General features: G+C 51.9%; 1 protein-coding gene across 1 annotated transcript in view; it reads right to left on the bottom strand.

Moving 5' to 3' along the window:
• The window catches only part of LOC133340779 (uncharacterized), a 38,453-nt gene that overhangs the window by 4,630 nt on the left and 13,212 nt on the right, over positions 1 to 20,611 (bottom strand). The window contains exons 8-12 of the mRNA XM_061549166.1: positions 16,826 to 17,265; positions 16,034 to 16,146; positions 15,019 to 15,292; positions 14,500 to 14,685; positions 11,836 to 11,935 (exon numbers count right to left, since the gene is read on the bottom strand). Coding sequence (XP_061405150.1) covers positions 11,836 to 11,935; positions 14,500 to 14,685; positions 15,019 to 15,292; positions 16,034 to 16,146; positions 16,826 to 17,265 — 1,113 coding nt within the window. The remainder of the gene's footprint in view (positions 1 to 11,835; positions 11,936 to 14,499; positions 14,686 to 15,018; positions 15,293 to 16,033; positions 16,147 to 16,825; positions 17,266 to 20,611) is intronic.

Below are 20,611 nucleotides of genomic sequence, written 5' to 3'. Positions count from 1 at the left end.
CTCTCACTATTCAAATAAACCTACCATTAAAATTCTAGACTGATAATTTCTTTGTCAGTGGGCAAACGTACAAAATCAGCAGGGGATCAAATACTTTTTTCCCTCACTGTAGGTCTTGTTGGAATTCCCTATACCTCTGCTGTAGTAGACGGACAAAACAAATGGTATCTGTGCAGGACTGCCCTTTCCTGAAACCGCATTGGGGCTCCGCAAGCCTCTCCTCAGCGTGCCTAGCAAGGCGATGTTGATAATCCTTGCCAGGACCTTTCCCGGCACACTAAGGAGTGAGATGCCCCTGTAGTTGTTACAGTCTGTGCGGTCCCCCTTCTTAAAGAGGGAGACCACCAGGGCATCCTTCCAATCCTGCAGAACCCGTTCAGTGGTCCAGACTGTTGTTATGAAGTCATGTAGGGTAGTCTGGTCTCAAACTCTGGATCACCCTCACAGATGGCACCTCAGCCAGCCACTCACAGGGGGTGACTTCTTCCAATATTTGAGGAACCGCAGCCTCAGCAGGGTCATTCTCACTTTGTCCCACAATGTTTTCCCAGCTGAGGGATTTCCCCTCCCCAGGACCTCACAGAAATGCTCAGCAAATCTGCAAACCTGTTCCTGGGGGTCGGGAGATTGGATCACCGTTCTTTCCTCTAATGATGGTAATAGGTGTGGTGCTGCAGTTTACTTTTTTGATGGAGTTAAAGAGCGATTTGTGATCACGGGCCACTGAGGCAGACTCCATCTCCTCAGCAAACCGCGACCACCACCCATCCTTGCAGCGCCTCACGGCTCTCCGAACCTCCGAGCGAAGGCCTCCTCATTCTCCGACGTGGAATGCTGTAGCGGATGAGAGTGGGCCTGTCGCTTTTTCTCAGCCAGCTTGAACGCCTCCTCTGTCAGCCAGGTTCTCTGGGGAGGTCTGGACCATGTACCCAAAACAGCCATTGCAGCTGCATGAGCCACAGTCTTAAACCTCGCCCATTTCCCCTCGACATCAGGAAGAGTGGGGGACGATGCCAACCCCAGCTGCAAGCGATGATGAAATTCTCGCTTACAACTTTCATCAGCTAGCTGACACCATGCAACTAAAGGTTTGAATGGGGTCCTGGGTGTACACCCACCACCGGAGTGGAAGAATGGTAGGCGCATCTTACAGATGACAAGTCGATGGTCAGTTGGCAGATCAGCTCCACGGTAGGTCCTGGTATCAAGGATATGGGCCCGCATCCGCTGTTCTGTCACTCCGTAGTCCAGCAGATGTTCTTGCTTGGACCCGACATGCATCCATGATGTGGTGTGGATGCCCCGATGCCAGAATAGCGTGTTGGTAATTACAAGCCCATGGGCTGCATAAAATTCTAGCAGCTTCCTGCCGTTGTTATTGAGCTGATCTGGCCCATGCCTTCCAATTACTCCAGACCAGGTGCCAGCATCATGACCAACTCGGGCATTGAAGTCACCCAACAAGATGACTCTATCCCAAGGGGCCACTTTAGCTAGCACCTGTAACAGGTCATAGAAGGCATCTGACTTATCGGCTTTGCCTGCATCCCTCCACGGATGTTCGTCTTCAGTGGGGGCATAAGTAACCACGACCACCACTCCCCGCCTCTGGTTGATGGGAAGGTGAGCCCAAAGTAGCCTGGGGCTTACAGCTTCCCACACCTCACCGCCACGCTCCCACGCCCCCTTCATTATTTTATTCTGAAGAACCACACCCTGTTGTTTGGCAGTCTCCTGTCCCGAGTAGAGGACTGTCCACCCCTCATGGTGACCGGAGCCAGAGCCGGTCCACCGGACCTCCTGAATACCACAGAGATCCAGGCGGTACTGGTTCAGCTCCCGACAGAGGAGTGGCAGCCTCTCCTCCGCATTGAGCGTTTGAACATTCCACATGGCCATACGCAGTGGTTTTGTGTTGTTTCTGGAGGAGCCCCGAGGGTAAGCATTCAGTCTCCTGGCTCCACCAAATGGGGTTTGGCAAGGAGACGTCATAGATGCCTGTCCCCCCGGGGCCTCCGGCACAAGCTTAATAAGTTTTTTGCAACGTAGTTTAGTGGTAGTTAATTGAAGCTGGAGGGGTTAACCAGCCCCTCGCACCCGTCCAGAACCCCCATTTGGCCGCTGTGGTGGCTACAAAAGTCATGAGGGGAAAGGCCAATATGAATTGGTCCTCCCCCCACAGCACTGCCCACGACAGCGTTGCCCGTCCGGCAACACGAGGAGGTAGGGGGTTGTTTTGCTGGACCGCACACACACACACACACGCATGCACACACGCACCTCTCTCCTGGCACATCTGTGTGGACGGGAAGCCGACCTCCCAGAAGTTCTCCGGTGTGTTAGGCGGCTGGAAGCGCCCCCGGTGACGTGAGCACTCGGTCATCTGGAGCACTCGCTCCGCCTCGGGAAGGTGCGAGTAGAACTGCCACCGTACACGTGCACAAAGACAAAGACCCCCCCACCAATGGTATAGCCTTAACAGACTGTTGGGGGCAAGTGCTGTTAGAGGTCGGGAAATTTTACACCGGGGCGGACAAAATCCCGATTTTTCACAAATTCTCTCTGGCCACCGGGGACACGGCCGCTGCGAACCCATGGGGACGGTCTCCGATTCCCCAACACATTACTGTGCATAGGATCAGTTTCTCCACGGGACAAACTACTTTACACAAGCGCCCACAAGATCGAGATGTCCATCACGGCCAGAAAGCGAAGCCGATTCTTCTTTCGTCGTTTTGATGCCAGCTAAGAAGGGTCCCCATAGATACTAAGTCCCCGAGAACTTTGACCGACAGTATGACAATTGTAGTATTGTTATTATAATCTAAAATATAAAAGTAATTTGTTGTCTGTCTGTGTGTGTCTGCCTTCATTGTATCACTTTAAACGGACAAACAATTGGGTTTAAATTTTAACTAAGTAGACAAATACAATAAACTAAGCCCTCAGATGAACGTTTGTCATGTTTTGCCCTTAGAGCAATGTAAACTAGGAACATCTAACTTTGTAGAATGTATGCTGATCGTAATGATAAATTAGAGCCCTGGCAAAGCACACATCGGCACATGTGTAGTGGAGGCAACACTTTATTCCAATAAACACTACAGTACAGCCTCAGTCTCACACAAGGGCAACGGCCCTTTCTGAATACCGCCTGGGGAGGTACTGCCTCATTGCCTCATGGCTAATGTGCCCTATCACGGGGCTACGGGCTCTGGGTCCTCCGACTACGGGTGCCCTAGGGGAGGCTGCACTGACCCGACCCAGCCAAGGTACGGGTCCCGACCACTGGCCCACTCGGACCCGGCCCTTACAAGAACATCAGGCCAGGGGTTCCCAGGGTCTCACCACTGGCCCACAGAGTCCCGGCCCTTACAAGAGCAGCGAGGCTAGGGGCCCAGGGTACTAGCTAGCTGGTCTTATAGCTTCTGTCTTGGACTGGCCCCGGACCCTTCCAGAGGTCTGGCTTTTATACACCAGCTCGGTGTGTCAGCCTCTGGCCCCGCCTACCTTCAAGAGAGTTCCAGGGGGGGTCCCGGGGGATCCTAGAACACCCTGCAGCCACCTCCCCTGCTTTGGGGCTGGGAATATAGCGACTGCCCCTGCTGGACCGTGTCTGACCCTACAGGTAAGTGTACACAGCCCATTTACAGCGCTACACATGCACAACCCAAAAAAATGCTTGATTAGCGACTGGAGGTTCTTTCACGTTAAAGACTTAGTAATTTTTTTTACGAAATAAAATGGCTAACAAAAATTAAGAGTCTCAAAGAAACAAAAACACAAAGAAAGTGGTGGCCACTGTGGCGCGCGAAACAAACAGTGGAGGAGCAGTGGCTGTCTCAACAGCAAACACACAACGAATGCACCTTCGTTGCACGGGCTGAGGAAACTCCAGAGCAGCGTGCATCAAGACAAGCCAGAGACTGCGCAGTTACTGCTGCAGTGGCACATGCTGAAAAAAATTGTGAACAGCGTACATCTAGAAAAGCCAGAGACTGCACAGCCACTGCAGCAGCACAGGCTAAGGAAACACTTTTTAAGTATTAGTGTAATGACATCGCGGTATGTCACTGTGTAATGCCGGCCCTAGAGGCACGGCGTGCGGTGTAACGACATCGCGGATACTACTATGGTGTGAGTGTAGTACCGGCCCTAGAGGGGCTCGGTGAGCGCTGATTGATAGCGCTGGATGGCATGACGCTTGCCGTGCAGTGCCAGCCCTACAGGATAGGGTGTGGGAGTGCCGGCCGTATGAATGGGGTTACTAAAGGCCATGGCACTCTGGTTGACCCGAGAGCACACGTGACCGGTTAAGTCTACAAAGGGTCCCCAAGTGGGGGCTAGGCATGGTCACGTGGTCGGGGTCCAGATCCTGCTCGAGGATTCTGGAAGGTGGTCGTGGCCAGGGGCGGAGCCAGCCACGCCGCAGAGAATATAAGCCGGGTCCCCCAGAGGGACCGGCGTTGTTGTTCATCCTATAAGAAACCTTCGTTTACGTCATCATTCTCCGAGTCTCCAACACGTTGACCTGGACCCGAGCTGTGGTCCCGGTCCATAGTCGCTAGTTATGTTGTAATTAGTGTAGTTAGCCTGGTGGTCACCACCATAGGTTGTTATTCTGTTAAGGGGCAGTTACCCTGTGTGTTGGTGTTAAATAAATGTGTTGCCTCCAAGTATACGTCTGCAACTCAGTTGAACCAACTACATTAGTATTTGGAAATCTATACGTTATGTTTTTTAAGAGAATACGAGTTTTTGAAATATATTTCTGTTTTTCCCTCAGGCGAAGCCGGGTACTTCCTACTAGTCGTATTAATAAAACAGGCAACAAGTGAACGGCAACACCTAGAACTAGAATGGGAATGAAATGTCTCTGCTGCGTGAGTTTTTCTCGGGTCTCGCCGCACGTCACACTGACGCCGTACTTTGGTTGTGCCGCCATACGACACTCCGACGCCGTACTCGGGTGACGCCGTATGACACTCCGTCGCGTTATTCAGGAACCAAGAGTGCGAAAAAAGAAAACGGACGGCGCAGTACGTCACCCGAAACACCGCAGCGGACGGCCAAGAAGCCCATGGCAACGGTTGGCAAGAAGCCGCCACCACCACCCTGCCTGCAATAAAGCTTTACAGCGTTCCTCCACCTCCCTTGAGATGAGGTGGTCCCGTGACTGTGCTACAACACTGCTGCCCTGTTGCTCATTAACTGATAGTTCAATCGCATCGGGTTCAAGCTATAAAAAAAAAAATCTATATTTTAACATAGCTCAGTGGGCCTTACCTCTATGTAGTGGCATATCACAGTGAGATAAAGATGACCAGGAAAGGGCGGGACGGGAGATCCCAAAACAAATAAAGATGAGGGCATGGCGCAAGATGAGCAGCATGAAGAAAGATGAAAATAAAAACTTAACTGTTTAAATTTTACCAGTTAAGGCCCACTGAGCTATATAGCTTTTTGGTTAGAATCAACCTGGCTATAACAAATGATAGATCAACAAAGTGGCTTATCATCATATTCTTTGGTTCTTTCGGTTCAGTCATGTAGGTAGAAAAAGAAAAAAAGAAAAGAAAAATATATCACGACGTTTCGATCGCAACACAAGCGGGCGTCCTCGGGCGGAAAAAATTATTCAGCAGTGGAACTGCTGAACCAGCACGTCGTGATATATTATTTTTATTTTGTTTAATTTTTCTACCTACGGGACTTTACCGAAAGAACCAAAGAGTATGGATTCCTGCAGTCACGAAAGTTTCAAATCATCACCATCATCATGTGGACATTCATACCAGCCCAATATTCTAAACGCGTGATGTTGATTCTAAATGTGGAGGGGAAAACCAGAGGGCCTGAAGAAAAATCCACACGACCACGGGGACAGAGATATGCAAACTCCAAATATACAGCAGGCGTCAAGGGTTGGGATCAAAGCCACGACCTCCTGTATACCGGGCGAGAATTAACATCTCCCCACTGTGGCCGCCCCAAGCAAGACTGACTCCTCTTCAGATGAGACACTGAATGTTGGAACTGGTCTAGAGTTTGCCTGTATTGAACCAACGGCTCTTGCATTTATGCACTCCCAAGAAGGTCCGTTAAAGCTGATGGATTGTGTAGCAAAAAAATACTTAATGTCTCATGTGGAGGGACAAATATGTTAAGGAGGCATACCGCTTGTTTAATTTATTTATTTTGCAAGTATTCAGCCAGCTAAGCAGCGAGATCAATTTCAGGTCAGAGTCTGCACCGCATGAGATTTGCCTTTAAAGGCTAAGAGTCAGAGCGTTATATCAGTTATCTGTGCCCAGTGCGACAGCGTTACACCAGTTATCTGTGCCCATAGAGAGCCAGAGCGTTATACGGCCCGCTGAAGCGGATATCACAGAGCCACTTCCGAGACCTATGGTCTACACAGTATGGAGGCAGCACTATCCCCCCCACCACAATAGTATAAAACGAGGGCGGTGAAAGAATTCACTCGATGACTGGCATAGCAGATTCAGAACAATGAAGTTCAAACGGTAACAAAAGTTAATGCAGTCATAGGCGGTTAAATGCTTTGTGTTGATATTTGTGCTGTGTGTCACGCTGCTGCTGTTGTTTTGTAAAGCGGCGGAGGTGGGGGGGGGGGTGGGTGGTGATGACTTTTACCACCAAGCTAGTGCCCTTGCCATCTCGTGGTCGTTTGCTCCGGTACTGCATCTTGGCCGACGTTGTTGAAAGATTAACGAGTAATGAATTGTATAATAATGTAAACGCTAACAAATTAACAGGAGAGTAGTTACGTATGCGGTAAGTGCTTCTGCAGATTTGCATCAATGAATTGTTTAAACTTTTTTAACTTCAAAGTATGTAAGTCTGTTTAACTTCTATCGTACCATTACGTAGCCAACCGCGCTAAGCGTAGGTGCGGGGGAAGGACAACAAACTAAGCGCAAAAAAGCAGTTCTAATGAAATGAGTTTTCAGCGTAGATTTGAAAGTGCATAGCTCCAGTGGTGTCCAAATAATAACGAAGGCCCTTGTACATTTCTTGATAATTTTTCGCAATTAGAACTTTAAAACCCTGCAATTAAAATAGTGAAAAGGTTATATAGTCTACATAACCACACCTTTTATCACATTCGTTTTGTTTTCATTTGTAAATGCCCAGCCACACAGGTGTGCCACAAGTTCTGCTCTAAACGTTTGGACGGTCAGTCGGTCAACTATGTGATGAGGGAGGGAATTCCACGGCATCGGGCGAGAAATCGATGTACGAACTGACCTGCATTGATCAGCGTGGTGAAGTATGGTAACAAATAAATAAATACTCCTAGGCCAATATTAAAGTGAGCAAGCCTCCATACAGCAGTTTGAGTTTCCGGTAATGCTTTGACCAATTTGGCCGATATTCAAATGAGTCTCCCCCTTAGTGATGGGACACTTGGGACAGTTCGGAGATAATGTGTAGTGACATAAGAAGGGAGGGGCTGCTGGGGGCTCTGGGACCCTGGGTGGGCCAGACGCTTAAGTCTCTTGGCACCAGGCGTTGGGTTCTCAGGCGGGTCCAGACGCTTAAGCCTCTTGGCACCAGGCGTTGGGTTCTCAGGCGCTTAAGCCTCTTGGCGCCGCCAACGGGAGGGGGGCTCTGTGTGTGCTCTGTGGGATGTCTGGTGGCGCACACGGCCCCACCCCTCGTTGGACCAGGCATAAAAGGAGAGCTCCCTGGACGATCGGGGCCCAGTTGTAACTCAAGACCCAAGACCCAAGACCCACGACCAGCCATCTGAAGACCCTGGGATGCTGTGAGAGCCAGTGGTGGGACTCTGGAATTCCCGACTCTACGACCTTGTGAGGGCGAGTTCCAGAGCGTAGCCAGAGTAGAGTATCTAGGCTGTGTACCTAGGCTGTGTACCTAGGCTGTAACAGAGTATCAGGACTGTTGGAGAGTTGGACTGTTGGAGAGTTGGACTGTTGGAGAGTTGGACTGTTGGAGTGTTGTATTGTAATAAAGAAGTTACCTCTACAAGTGTCTCTGGAACCCGTTACATTTGGCGTCAGAAGTGGCTATGGAGACAAGAAGTAAGCCACGTACCTTCAGTCCTGACGGCGATGAAGAGGAGCAAGCAGCGATGGGGCGGCCAAAGCCGGCCGACAGCGACGCTGCACCGCCGGCCGACAACAACGCCGCACCGCCGGCTGAGCAGCTGTCTGCTCCGCCGACCGTCCCCTCTCCAGCGTCGGGAGCAGGAATGGAGGAGGCGCTGCTTCGCCTCGCAGAGCTGCTCTGCGCCACCGCCTCCCTCCTGGGCGAGATGCGGTGCTCGCGGCCGATGGCGGGAGGGAGAGAGGAGGCGCGGCGCTCGCCCGAGCCCGCCGCCGCCATTTCCGCCACCGGCATTCCCCCCACGGATGTGGGAGATGCTTCCGGGTGTGTCGTCACTTCTGCCGGGGGAGCAATGACCGCTGGGAGCGACGTCACTTCTGGGCTCAGCGCTGTCCAACTTAGCAACGCCGCGTCATCAGCGCTGCGTCCCTCACCGCCGGGTGACAGCTGTTTGCAACCTAGCAACGCTGCGTCATCAGCGCTGCGACCTTCACTGCCGGACGACAGCTGGCTTCAACCTAGCATACCGCGTCATCAGCACTGCGACCGGACAGTGAGGGCACCATTCTTACTGTAACCGGCGCTGGGACCGGCACAGCGACCGACACGCTGGTCGCCGCCTTTGCTGCTCTGGCCAAAGGTTGGAGGTCGGGAGACCAGGCCCCTGACACTTCGTACATTTACGCGCTCCGGATTAATGATTTTTTTGTTGATATTTTCTTCGTTGTCGTCGGGGAGTCGTGACTGTTGTTGGGTAAACTGTGTGGAGCTTCGCTCCAATGTATGGTTTGTATTGAGCTTAGTTCGTGATTGTTAATGTATAGCTTGTGCTGTCATTGTTAACGATGTATATACTGTATGGGGCATTTATCTTGAGATGGTGACATGCTGCCAAGGATTTGGAATTGTCATGCTGGCTCTCAAATATCTTGGGGTGCAGATCCTGACCAGGATGGCCCAGCGGGTGTTGCGTGTCTAACACGAGAGTTGTGGTCCCGTCATGCTATGGCTGACGGCTTGACCTGACAGCCCGGAGATAGAGACACTCCGTGGCATGTCTAGCCTAGGGGGCTGTGTGCTCACATGACTCGGAGAGTGTGGTCCCGTCATGCTATGGCTGACGGCTTGACATGACAGCCCGGAGATTGAAACACTCCGTGGCATGTCTAGCCTAGTGGGCTGTGCGCTCACAGGGCTCGGAGAGTGTGGTCCCATCATGGAATAGCTGATGGCTTGACCTGACGGCCCGGAGGTTGAGACCCTCCGTGGTGCGTCTGGAGCAGTAGGCTCACCCTGACGGCCCGGAGATTGAAACACTCCGAGGTGTGTTGAAACAGTGGGCTGGAAATTCGTGGTGTTCAGGTGTAGTTGTCCCGTTATGTTGGGACTGTATCCCTCAGTTGTTAGGGTGCATGTTGTGCAGGGAGTGAACGATGGGTCGTCTCAGATCAGTCGGTACAGCTATATGCTGCGATGCGAGTCTTGGAGAGAGATTGGGTCTCAGCTCGGTCGGTACAGCTATATGCTGCGATGCCAGTCTTGGAGAGAGATTGGGTCTCAGCTCGGTCGGTACAGCTATATGCTGCGATGCGAGTCTTGGAGAGAGACTGGGTTGAAGTTCCCCGATATGGCCGACGCGTGCTACTGGTTGTGATGCCGCGTCGGAAAGGCGGTGGGGTGGTAACACGGAAATTCCCCCCCGATATGGCCGACGTGCGCAGTTTTAGGATGGAGGCGCCAGGTTGGAAAGGCGGGGGGTGCTAACGGTTGACATGTAATGTCGGTGGTGGTCCTCATTCAGGGCTGCTGGGACGCAAGCACGGGATGCCTTTTGGAGATGCGGTTCGCGCGTGCGGCCACCATTTCTGGGCAGGAGCAGGCAGATTTATTTTGTTTGTGTCATGTAAATTTTATATATATTTAAAAATGTAGATACTGGAGCAGCCCTGAAGTGCGACTTCTTTGCCCAGTACATGGGTCGACCCTGAAGTACGACTTCTCGACCCAGGACGTAGACAGACGTCCGGATTAGTGTGTGAAGAGGGATGCTCGACATGTTGGTCTTCACCTTCTCACCACCTGACGGATGGGAGGTTGGCAGGGTGGTGTGGAACCCTGCCATCCATGCGGTGGTTGTGCATCCAACGCGTCGGAATCTGTATATTTGTTGTTATTAATTCCCCGTTTTCTATGCGGATCCCGAGGAGGGCTAGGTGTGCCGCGGGTCGTTTGTTCACGTGTCATTGCTTCACCTTTTTGTTGATTGATGCTTGTGTAATAACAGCCATAGAGGGTTCACGTGGGGATTGGCTTGCCGGTCCTGCTTTGTAGCCAATAAGGGTTGAGACAGAGAACATGGCCTCTGCGTGATTGCGGCGTGTTAGCAGGGGGGAGTGGCCTGGCCATTCGGGGCCCCAGCTAATGGGGAGCCGGATCAGAGGCGTGGTCCCGGGATTGACAGGGAACCATCGAGAACGGTGAATGCTGTCTACGGAGGATTGGCTGGGGGGTACCACGTGACGAAGGGATTAAGAGAGAGAGAGAGAGAACGATCGAGAGGAGACTGGGGAACGAGCAGAGCAAGAGCCACGCGCGTACGGGGGCTCTGGGTGCCACGTGCGCGGTGGGAACTTGGTGTGAAGTCTGCCTGCTCTCTGTTGTCTGCCAGCAACGGAGAGTGTGTGAGTAAAGTGTATTGTGGAAGTGGAAATAAAAAGGACCGATTCCGAAGCCGTCTCAGAAGGATTATTACACTTGTATATAGTGTAGAGTTGTACAGGTTGGTTATGGTATTTATGGTTGCTTTCTTGTTCTCTTTTCTTTTCCTGTTGAGGCTCGCGTATTTTTTTTCTCTCTCTCCCTTTCGTTAATTTAAACTTTCTAATTATTGACAGACGGGACGGCTGGAGGCTACATAGAGGGGGGTAATGTAGTGACATAAGAAGGGAGGGGCTGCTGGGGGCCAGACGCTTAAGCCTCTTGGCACCAGGCGTTGGGTTCTCAGGCGGGTCCAGACGCTTAAGCCTCTTGGCACCAGGCGTTGGGTTCTCAGGCGCTTAAGCCTCTTGGCGCCGCCAACGGGGGGGGGGGGCTCTGTGTGTGCTCTGTGGGATGTCTGGTGGCGCACACGGCCCCACCCCTCGTTGGACCAGGCATAAAAGGAGAGCTCCCTGGATGATCGGGGCCCAGTTGTAACTCAAGACCCAAGACCCACGACCAGCCATCTGAAGACCCTGGGATGCTGTGAGAGCCAGTGGTGGGACTCTGGAACTCCCGACTCTACGACCTTGTGAGGGCGAGTTCCAGAGCGTAGCCAGAGTAGAGTATCTAGGCTGTGTACCTAGGCAGTGTACCTAGGCTGTAACAGAGTATCAGGACTGTTGGAGAGTTGGACTGTTGGAGAGTTGGACTGTTGGAGTGTTGTATTGTAATAAAGAAGTTACCTCTACAAGTGTCTCCGGAACCTGTTACAAATGCATTCCAGTTTCCAACCTGACTTGGGCTGCATTATTCATCAGTCCTCAGACTTTCCTGAGCAAATACAACTATTGTTTTTGCTGTCAGGGTAAAAAGCACATTTGCATGTTTGTAGAGAATGACTTTTAGCGCTGGTTAGGGTCTCCCGAGTTTCGGGTAACGCTTTGACTAATTTGGCCGATATTTAACTAAAAACGTAATTATTATTCTCATAGTTGTTGCTGTTGTTATTGTGGTGCATTTAGCGGCAAAGAGTAGACTCACGTTCTCGCACTGCTTGCAGGAGAAGCCCTGCAGCTTCCTCCGCTCGTCTTTATTCCGCACCACATCCACGTACGCAAACCCGGGCTGCTCCGCGCCAAGTCTGTACAACCACCACCAAAGACAAAGATCCCCCTCGTATAGCCTTTCCCAGGATTTTGAGGCAAGTACTGTTAGCGAGCAGCACATGTGAAGGCTGGTATGGCACAAGAGGTGGGGGGTGGCTAACACTACGCCCGGCCGTATTTTTCTCCCCAGTTGCGATGTTTATACACCGCACCAGGTACTCATTGAGGCTGAGTCGACCTAGGGGAGTCCTAGGACCGGTTCAGATAATCGTCACTGGTGTTGGCCGTGAGCAGGAATCCAACATCGGGTTGCAGAGTTCGTAGCACCGGGCGCTAACAGCTACACTACCACAACCACCATCAAAGAGTAATTCCTGCAGTCACGAAAGCTTCAAATCTAGTTTGAACCACCATCACACCACCACATCCTTATCACCACCACAGCTATCAACACCACCACCATTACATAAACCGCCATTTGCCACTAAGTGGCAGTGACATCACCATGGCGCTTGTGCCAGGCTAGGTCAAGTCATCATTACATCACCACCACAATCATCACCATCATGACCACCTCCATCAATACCATCACCAAAACCACCCCCCCCAATCATCCCCGCCAAGACCACCTCCATCAACATCCCTACCACAATCATCATTAACACCATCGCCACCAACACTAAAACAACCAGTTCCGCCACCAACACCAACGCAATTACCTCCATCATCACTGACACGACAACCAGCATGACTCGTATCGACACCAGCACCACGTGTGCTATACTCAGCAGCTCGGCATGAGATGTAATATTAGACAGGCAATGACTTGTGTGTAGTCTCATGCCAGACACAATCCCAGCAGCTCACCTGCCACCTGCGCCCACCTCCTGCCCACAGCCCTTCTGTGTTGGCGCTTTGGAACACGTGGTGTCTAGCCGATCCGGGCTGTGCGCAGCAGTGGAGATTGGTCGTTTGGTGCTGTGAGCGGCAGCAGTTGTAACTGGCTGATTGCCGCTGCATGCTTGAGCGTTGGTCGACTGGTTGGGGTAGCGTGGGTGAGCGATGGTCGGCTGGTCATTGCAGCGTGGGTGACCGGTGATTGGCTGGTCATTACTGTGTGGGTGAGCACTGGTTGACTGTTCATTTCTGCGTGGGTGAGCGATGGGGGGCTGGTCATTACTGCGTGGGTGAGCGATGGTCGGCTGGTCATTGCAGCGTGGGTGAGCGATGGAGGGCTGGTCATTACTGCGTGGGTGAGCACTGGTTGACTGTTCATTTCTGCGTGGGTGAGCGATGGGGGGCTGGTCATTACTGCGTGGGTGAGCGATGGTCGGCTGGTCATTGCAGCGTGGGTGAGCGATGGTGAGCTGGTCATTACTGCGTGGGTGAGCGATGGTGAGCTGGTCATTACTGCGTGGGTGAGCGATGGTGAGCTGGTCATTACTGCGTGGGTTAGCGATGGTCGGCTGGTCATTGCAGCGTGGGTGAGCGATGGTCGGCTGGTCATTACTGCGTGGGTGAGCGATGGTGAGCTGGTCATTACTGCGTGGGTGAGCGATGGTCGGCTGGTCATTACTGCGTGGGTGAGCGATGGTGAGCTGGTCATTACTGCGTGGGTGAGCGATGGTGAGCTGGTCATTACTGCGTGGGTGAGCGATGGTCGGCTGGTCATTGCAGCGTGGGTGAGCGATGGTCGGCTGGTCATTACTGCGTGGGTGAGCGATGGTGAGCTGGTCATTACTGCGTGGGTGAGCGATGGTCGGCTGGTCATTACTGCGTGGGTGAGCGATGGGAGGCTGATCATTACTGCGTGGGTGAGCGATGGTCGGCTGGTCATTGCAGCGTGGGTGAGCGATGGTCGGCTGGTCATTACTGCGTGGGTGAGCGATGGTGAGCTGGTCATTACTGCGTGGGTGAGCGATGGTCAGCTGGTCATTACTGCGTGGGTGAGCGATGGTGAGCTGGTCATTACTGCGTGGGTGAGCGATGGTCGGCTGGTCATTACTGCGTGGGTGAGCGATGGGAGGCTGATCATTACTGCGTGGGTGAGCGATGGTCGGCTGGTCACTGCAGCGTGGGTGAGCGATGGTGAGCTGGTCATTACTGCGTGGGTGAGCGATGGTCGGCTGGTCATTACTGCATGGGTGAGCGATGGTCGGCTGGTCATTACTGCGTGGGTGAGCGATGGTGAGCTGGTCATTGCTGCGTGGGTGAGCGATGGTCGGCTGGTCATTGCAGCGTGGGTGAGCGATGGTGAGCTGATCATTACTGCGTGGGTGAGCGATGGTGAGCTGGTCATTACTGCGTGGGTGAGCGATGGTCAGCTGGTCATTGTTGCATGGGTGAGCCATGGTCAGCTGGTCATTACTGCGTGGGTGAGCGATGGTCAGCTGGTCATTGTTGCATGGGTGAGCGATGGTCGGCTGGTCATTGCAGCGTGGGTGAGCCATGGTCAGCTGGTCATTACTGCGTGGGTGAGCGATGGTCGGCTGGTCATTGCTGCGTGGGTGAGCGATGGTCGGCTGGTCATTACTGCGTGGGTGAGCGATGGTGAGCTGGTCATTACTGCGTGGGTGAGCGATGGTCTCCTGGTCATTACTGCGTGGGTGAGCGATGGTCTCCTGGTCAGAGCTTCGTGGGTCAGCGATGATCTTCTGGTCATTACTGCGTGGGTGAGCGACGGTCGACTGGTCATTCAGGCAGAAGGACACGTACTCCTCTCCATCACAGGTTCTGTCAAAGAGGTCGTCCAGGCTGTCATTGCAAATGTACGTGGTCTCTCTGCCTGCACGACAGATAAAACAATAAAAACAATCACACTTTGCCCCTCGGATGTTTGTCCACGCAGTCGACATTCACGGAGCTGTGCCCAACTGCTCACTCTGCTGTCATACAAATAAGGTGGTTATCGTGTTGCCCTCTGAACCCAGCGACCCGAGTTCAATTCCCGGCTGTGTCTAAACATCGGTCCTGGGCCCTTCACCAACGCTGACCCGCAATACTGACCAGCGTGGTGAGCTTGGTCCAACAGCCACCGTGACCGTGATGGCACTGGGTGGCGGTTATCCGGCAGTGGACTGGCAAAGGAAGGGCTCTACAGCGGATGGGGCTAACATACCGGCTGCGGAGCCCTTGCGGCCACTGCTCGGGGTTGTAGGTGTCCAGCAAGCTGCCTGTTGGACAGGGCGCCTGTCTGCTCGGGAGGACGTCACCATGGCGTCGCCGCCGCCGTCGTCGTACCGCCCTATTGCACCGCTGTGCCTCAGCAGCACGCTCTCGTTCACAAAGGTGCAGTCCACGCTCAGGTCCTCCGGGCCATGATTGTCGTCGTTGCTGCTGTCTCCATCTCTCACATCTGATGCACTTCCGCCAAAACGGGGGCTTCTTGGAGCCTTGAAGATTGAAAAGTGCAATATTCAGATGTCACTCGATTCACAAAAAGGGATGTGGCCATGAAAAAACATTACGATGAAAACGAGAGTTTGTGAATCGGAATGGCTTTCCCCATTAATTTGGTACTAAAAGTTAGGGATGTGTTTCGGACAGTCATTGCAACTCTACTCCTAACCTAAAAATATATACACCTGTATCAGTCAGAATATTTATTGATAATGCGGGAGGAAATCCGATGAGCGTTACGGCAACAAACAGACCTACACACGACGATAGGAGTGAAAAGTATAGGAAAGGTAAGCAAATCACTTAAAGAGGTACCCACACTTTACCACACCGCACACAACCTGACGTTGATCGACTGTGCTGCAACCCATTTACCGTGTACCGGTAGGTGGACAGAGGCGGGCGGGCGGGCGGGCGGTGGAGACGAGGGGATGTTACAACAATACAAAAAACAAAATCACTTTTCATAGTAAAACATTTTTAAAGAATGTAAATATTACAACGATCAAATCATTAATTAGAAGTTAAAATAATTAACCTTTCCAGGAATGACTGGAAAGGCGACGCGAAGGCGGTTTGGGGACACAGCCTACCGGGTGGCTTCTCGCCCGACGATCTCACGGCGCGAGCGTGGCTATGGCGAAGTTTCGTCCACGCGGAAGTTCCGTTGCGTCAATTGAGCAGCGTCCGGAAATTGGTAAGTGCGTTCACGGGAGACCTCGCGCTGCGTCTACCTGTGCCGTCGGGCTGTCCTCATCATACTGGGAGAGGCAAGCGGAGGGGTCAATGCGCCACAGCATCATTTCGGCCCCATCGGTATCCGCCGCCGGAGTAGCAGCTGCGGCGCCTGGCACAAGCGAGCCACATACAGAGCGAAGCACGGATGTCAAATACAGGGGGAGGGGGTGGGGTTACACTAAACATGCCACACAAAGACCACGCACAGACCACATGCACACATGCCACACACAGGCCACACAATATGGCAAGACCCAAATGGCAACACAACTTTTAACTAAAGTTGAATTAATATTGGGTCATCTTAAACAGTTATAGTGACTCCCTCCACCCCCCTCCGCCAGTAACAGACAGATGGACAAATCTAATGCATGAATGCTTTCAACCTTAGTAGCGAAGCTATTAACTACTATATTTATTTTACCAGGGTAAGGCCCAATGAGTAATATAGCTTGGTTTCAGAAGCGACCTGGCCATAGATGATAGCTCAATGAAGTGGCTTATCGCGTAGAAATTTATAGCAGCCAAATTCTAAAAACGCGTGATTTTGATTGTAAATGTGGATGGAAAACCCGGAGGACCCGGAGAAAAATCCACACGACCACGGGGAGAGAGAGACACCGCAAACTCAAAATATACAGCAGATGTCAGGGTCGGGATCGGACCCACAACGTCCTGTATACCAGTCGAGGTAGTTAACATCTCTCCACTGTTGCACTCCACCACAAAGCATGAATAACTAAACCCCCTCCCGCCCCACCCATGGCGCTCGAGCAGACGTCCCGTACCCGAGGAGGTGAGCACGGACGCTGCCCCTCGCGCTTCCAGCGGGGGGGAGGTCCCAGTCGCCACTCGGCTCCCTGAGGCTCGCCGCCCCGGCTCTCCCCAGTCGTCGCTCGTTGCCCGCCGCTGCCCCCTCCGCCACCACACCGCCTCTGCAGCTGGGATCTTCCAATCGGCAAAGTCTCGCATCACGCCGGGGACCGCGTCGGGTGGCGTGGTCCCCACATCTTGCGCCTCTTCGATTGAAGCGACGGTAAAAGGCCCCGGCGGTGCAGGCGGCTCCTGGCTTGACAGCTTGCGGCCCAGCAGCGACGGCGAGTCCGCGTCAGTCTCCGCGGAGGCCGGGTCAGGCGAGGTCGGTGTTGCCGCCTGGAGCGACCCGTGGTGCAGAGGCCCCAACAACCCCGTGTGTCCGCACGCCCTGGGGGGCTTGCGTCCACAACGGCTGAGAACAGAAGTTACTAATCGGCTGCGTTGGGTGGTGGCGAGTTAACGATACATTTATATTTATGCGATCTAACCCAAAATAACCTTGATTATGTTCCTACCCAGGCTTGCCAGGAGGCCGCACACCAAAGTTTTGGACTCCACCTGTTACATCTGTATGGGATAGTGTTTCTCCCTCGCATGCGGGGGATCTCTCCAGATGCTCCAGTTTCCACTCACAGGTAAACGCTCATTAAACCTTTCCCATTTAATCGATTCCAAACGGAATCCATGGTAAAAGGCCATGTGGTAGGGGCATGTGGCACAGTTTGGCGCCAGCTATAGTAGAGTGCGGCAGTGGTGCCGCTACCACTGGCGGAGCCAGTTGGGGGGGGTGGGGTGGTTTATTAGTAACTAGCGGTAAGTACCCGGCGTTGCCCAGGCGAAAAAGACAGACACACACATCGACTTGCACACACTTTCAATGTACATGAGTTTAGCGTAAGAAGCAAGGAACAGCAATATTGATTGTCCGCACATCAACATTATGATTGTAATATTTGGCAGGTGATTATTTAAGAAAAAGGTTTCTATCAACGTGATTTGACACAATAACAAACATATCAACGCAGAGCAAGTTATTAATAAATTATTAGTTGTGGGCACACAAACGAAAATGTGAATTCTAGATTTGAAGCTTTCGTGACTGCAAGGATTCATACTCTTAGTTTGTTCGGTAAAGTCACTTAGGTAAAAAATTTAAATAAAAATTAAATAATAATAAATCACGACGTTTCGGAGGCAACACAAATCTCCGTCATCAGGTGGGACTGTCACAGTCAGATTTGCTGTATCAAGTGAGGCAGGGATTCCAAGATACAAGTTCTTAAATACAGTACATAAAATCCGTGATCTAATTCCATCTGTGAAGGATGTCATCCCTGACTTGCAATACCCTGGAGTCTATAAACTGAGTTGCAGCTGTGGTGATTGTTACATTGGGGAAACGAAACGTCATGTCTCTGATCGTGTACGCGAGCACAAGTCAGATTTGAAACACGGCAAAATTGAGTCTTCCGCCGTTGCCGATCATTGCTACAACGCAGTGGGCTCTCATGATATTGTTTTCTCCGAGACCAAGGTGCTCTGCTAACCCTCTGGCTACCATCAAAGGTTTGTACACGAAGCCATTCAGATATACAAACACAGACATCATTTCAACCGTGATGATGGGTACAAACTTAGTAATCATTGGAAAGATGTTATTAACCATGCAAAAAAGATTTAACTACACATTTTTGGACCATCGTATCTGACAGGCACTATTTTACTTTACCGAGTGTTAACATCCCCAGCGTTTAACAGTACTCTCCTTTTTCGTATTTGATTTTCAGCCAACACTGGTAAAAAAAAAAAAGAGCATTTTCGTTCTCTTCTATCATGTGCACCAACAGGTACTTGTGCACAAACAGGTCCATGTACACGTACTCCCTGTCCTCTCTTTTAGCCACCCCCACCCTTCTAATACGTTATCATGTACAACAACAGGGGCTTGCACACAAACACGTCCACGTCGACGTCTACGCACATCTCTTTTAGCCCCGTCCCCCCCCTCCCAATACGTTCCATTCATTGGCTACCACATTCTGATAAGCTCCCCCCCCCTCCCCCTTAACTTGTATTTAAGAACTTGCATCTTGGAATCCCTGCCTCACTTGATACAGCAAATCTGGCTGTGATGGTCCCACCTGATGACGGAGACTTGTGCTGCCTCCGAAACGTCGTGATTTTTTTATTATTTTATTTATTATTTTTTATTTAAATTTTTTACCTACGTGACTTTACCGAAAATGTAAATATTTGCAAGTTGATTATTAAAAGACCAGGTTAATGTCTACATGAGTTGAGCAAAAGAAGCAAGGTATTGGAAAATTAGTTGTCTACACACAAACATTAATAATGTACATTCATTGTGTCTTTCGTTAAAGTCACGTAGATAGAAAAATAATGAAAAGTGTAAAAAATATCACACAATACCATACAAGAACAACAACCGCCATTCGGCACTAAGTGGCGGTGACGTCACCACAACGCTTGTGGCAGGCTATGTGCACCTTGAGGCCACGTGAAGTGTTGAACGCATGCTGGCAGGAGGTGACGGGGCAGACCCAGATGCGACAGGTCGATTGACTGAGACGAATGGCTGATGCACCACCTGTGCCCCCTACTGTGCCAACTTTCTGTGCTTTAGTCACCCGGCGCTCTGCCCGTTGTTGTGAGCGTCGCTCCTCCGCCCTCCGTTGTTGTTGGAGAACAACTGGCTCCAACTAGCAGTAGCGGTCCTTAACGGGCCTCCTCCACAGAGGCCGATCTTGACAGCACTGGTAGCAGTCATCGGCAAGTCCACTCAGCTTCACATCCTCCTGTACCACATCACTCCATCTCTTCTGTAGCCCGTGCCGTGCCCGTTTAGCCCCCACGATCCGGCCGAACAAAAGCTGTTTAGGCATGCGGTGGCTGAGCATGCGGGCTACATGGCCCAGCCAACGCAGCCTTGCCTGCCGGAGGAGCTTACCGATGGGACTTTGGCCACATCATTAAAGGATTTGTGAGCTCCTCACACAATCCAGCCTGATTAGACCCAGGATGGATCATAGGCAGGCCAGCCTAAATGTTTCTAACCGATGAAGATGTTCCATGTGGCCGAGAAGACCTGAAGCTTCGTGCGGAGCGACAGACCAGGTAGCTTCCACACAGCGCTATGCAACCGATGAAAAGACAATGCCGCTCGACTGATTCGGAGTGAGAACTGTTAAACCGGAGCCGGTCATGAGCACACTGCGCAGGTATGGGCAACTCTCCACTCTCTCCACAACTGCCCCATCAGCAATTTGGAGTTTGTGGCGGTGGAGTGTCCGATGGTACAAAATACCCAAGCAGGTGCTTAGTTTTGGTGGGGCTGATGGCAAGGTCCCACCTCTAAGTGGCAAGCTCCAGGTTCAGCAGCAGCGCCTCCAACTCCTCGTCTGAGTGAGCAGCAATTACCAGATCATCGGCATACATAACATGGTTGAGCAATAGGAAGCCATCCCTCGACCGCACCCGGGCATCGATCAGCCTCCCATTGTATCTGTACCAGATGGAAATTCCTCCGGTAGAGCTATTGAAGGCTTCACGAACTACGTGGTAAAATAGATGTAAAATAATGTGGGAGCCAGAGAACATCCCTGTCGCACCCCAAGGTGTACAGGGGATAGCTCCGACTCCTGGCCACGTAGTTTTAGCCGGGCCCGCTCACCATCATGAAGGTCCTTAATGATCGTGAGCAGAGGGAGAGGGACTCCGAAAGCACGCAGAACAACCCA

This window comes from Lethenteron reissneri, chromosome 10, assembly GCF_015708825.2.
Source record: "Lethenteron reissneri isolate LAM-NWPU_2019-01 chromosome 10, ASM1570882v1, whole genome shotgun sequence".
NCBI classification, from domain to species: Eukaryota; Metazoa; Chordata; class Hyperoartia; order Petromyzontiformes; family Petromyzontidae; genus Lethenteron; species Lethenteron reissneri.
The sequence above is the reverse complement of the archived record's forward strand: the minus strand, read 5'-3'. Positions and strand labels throughout refer to the sequence as shown.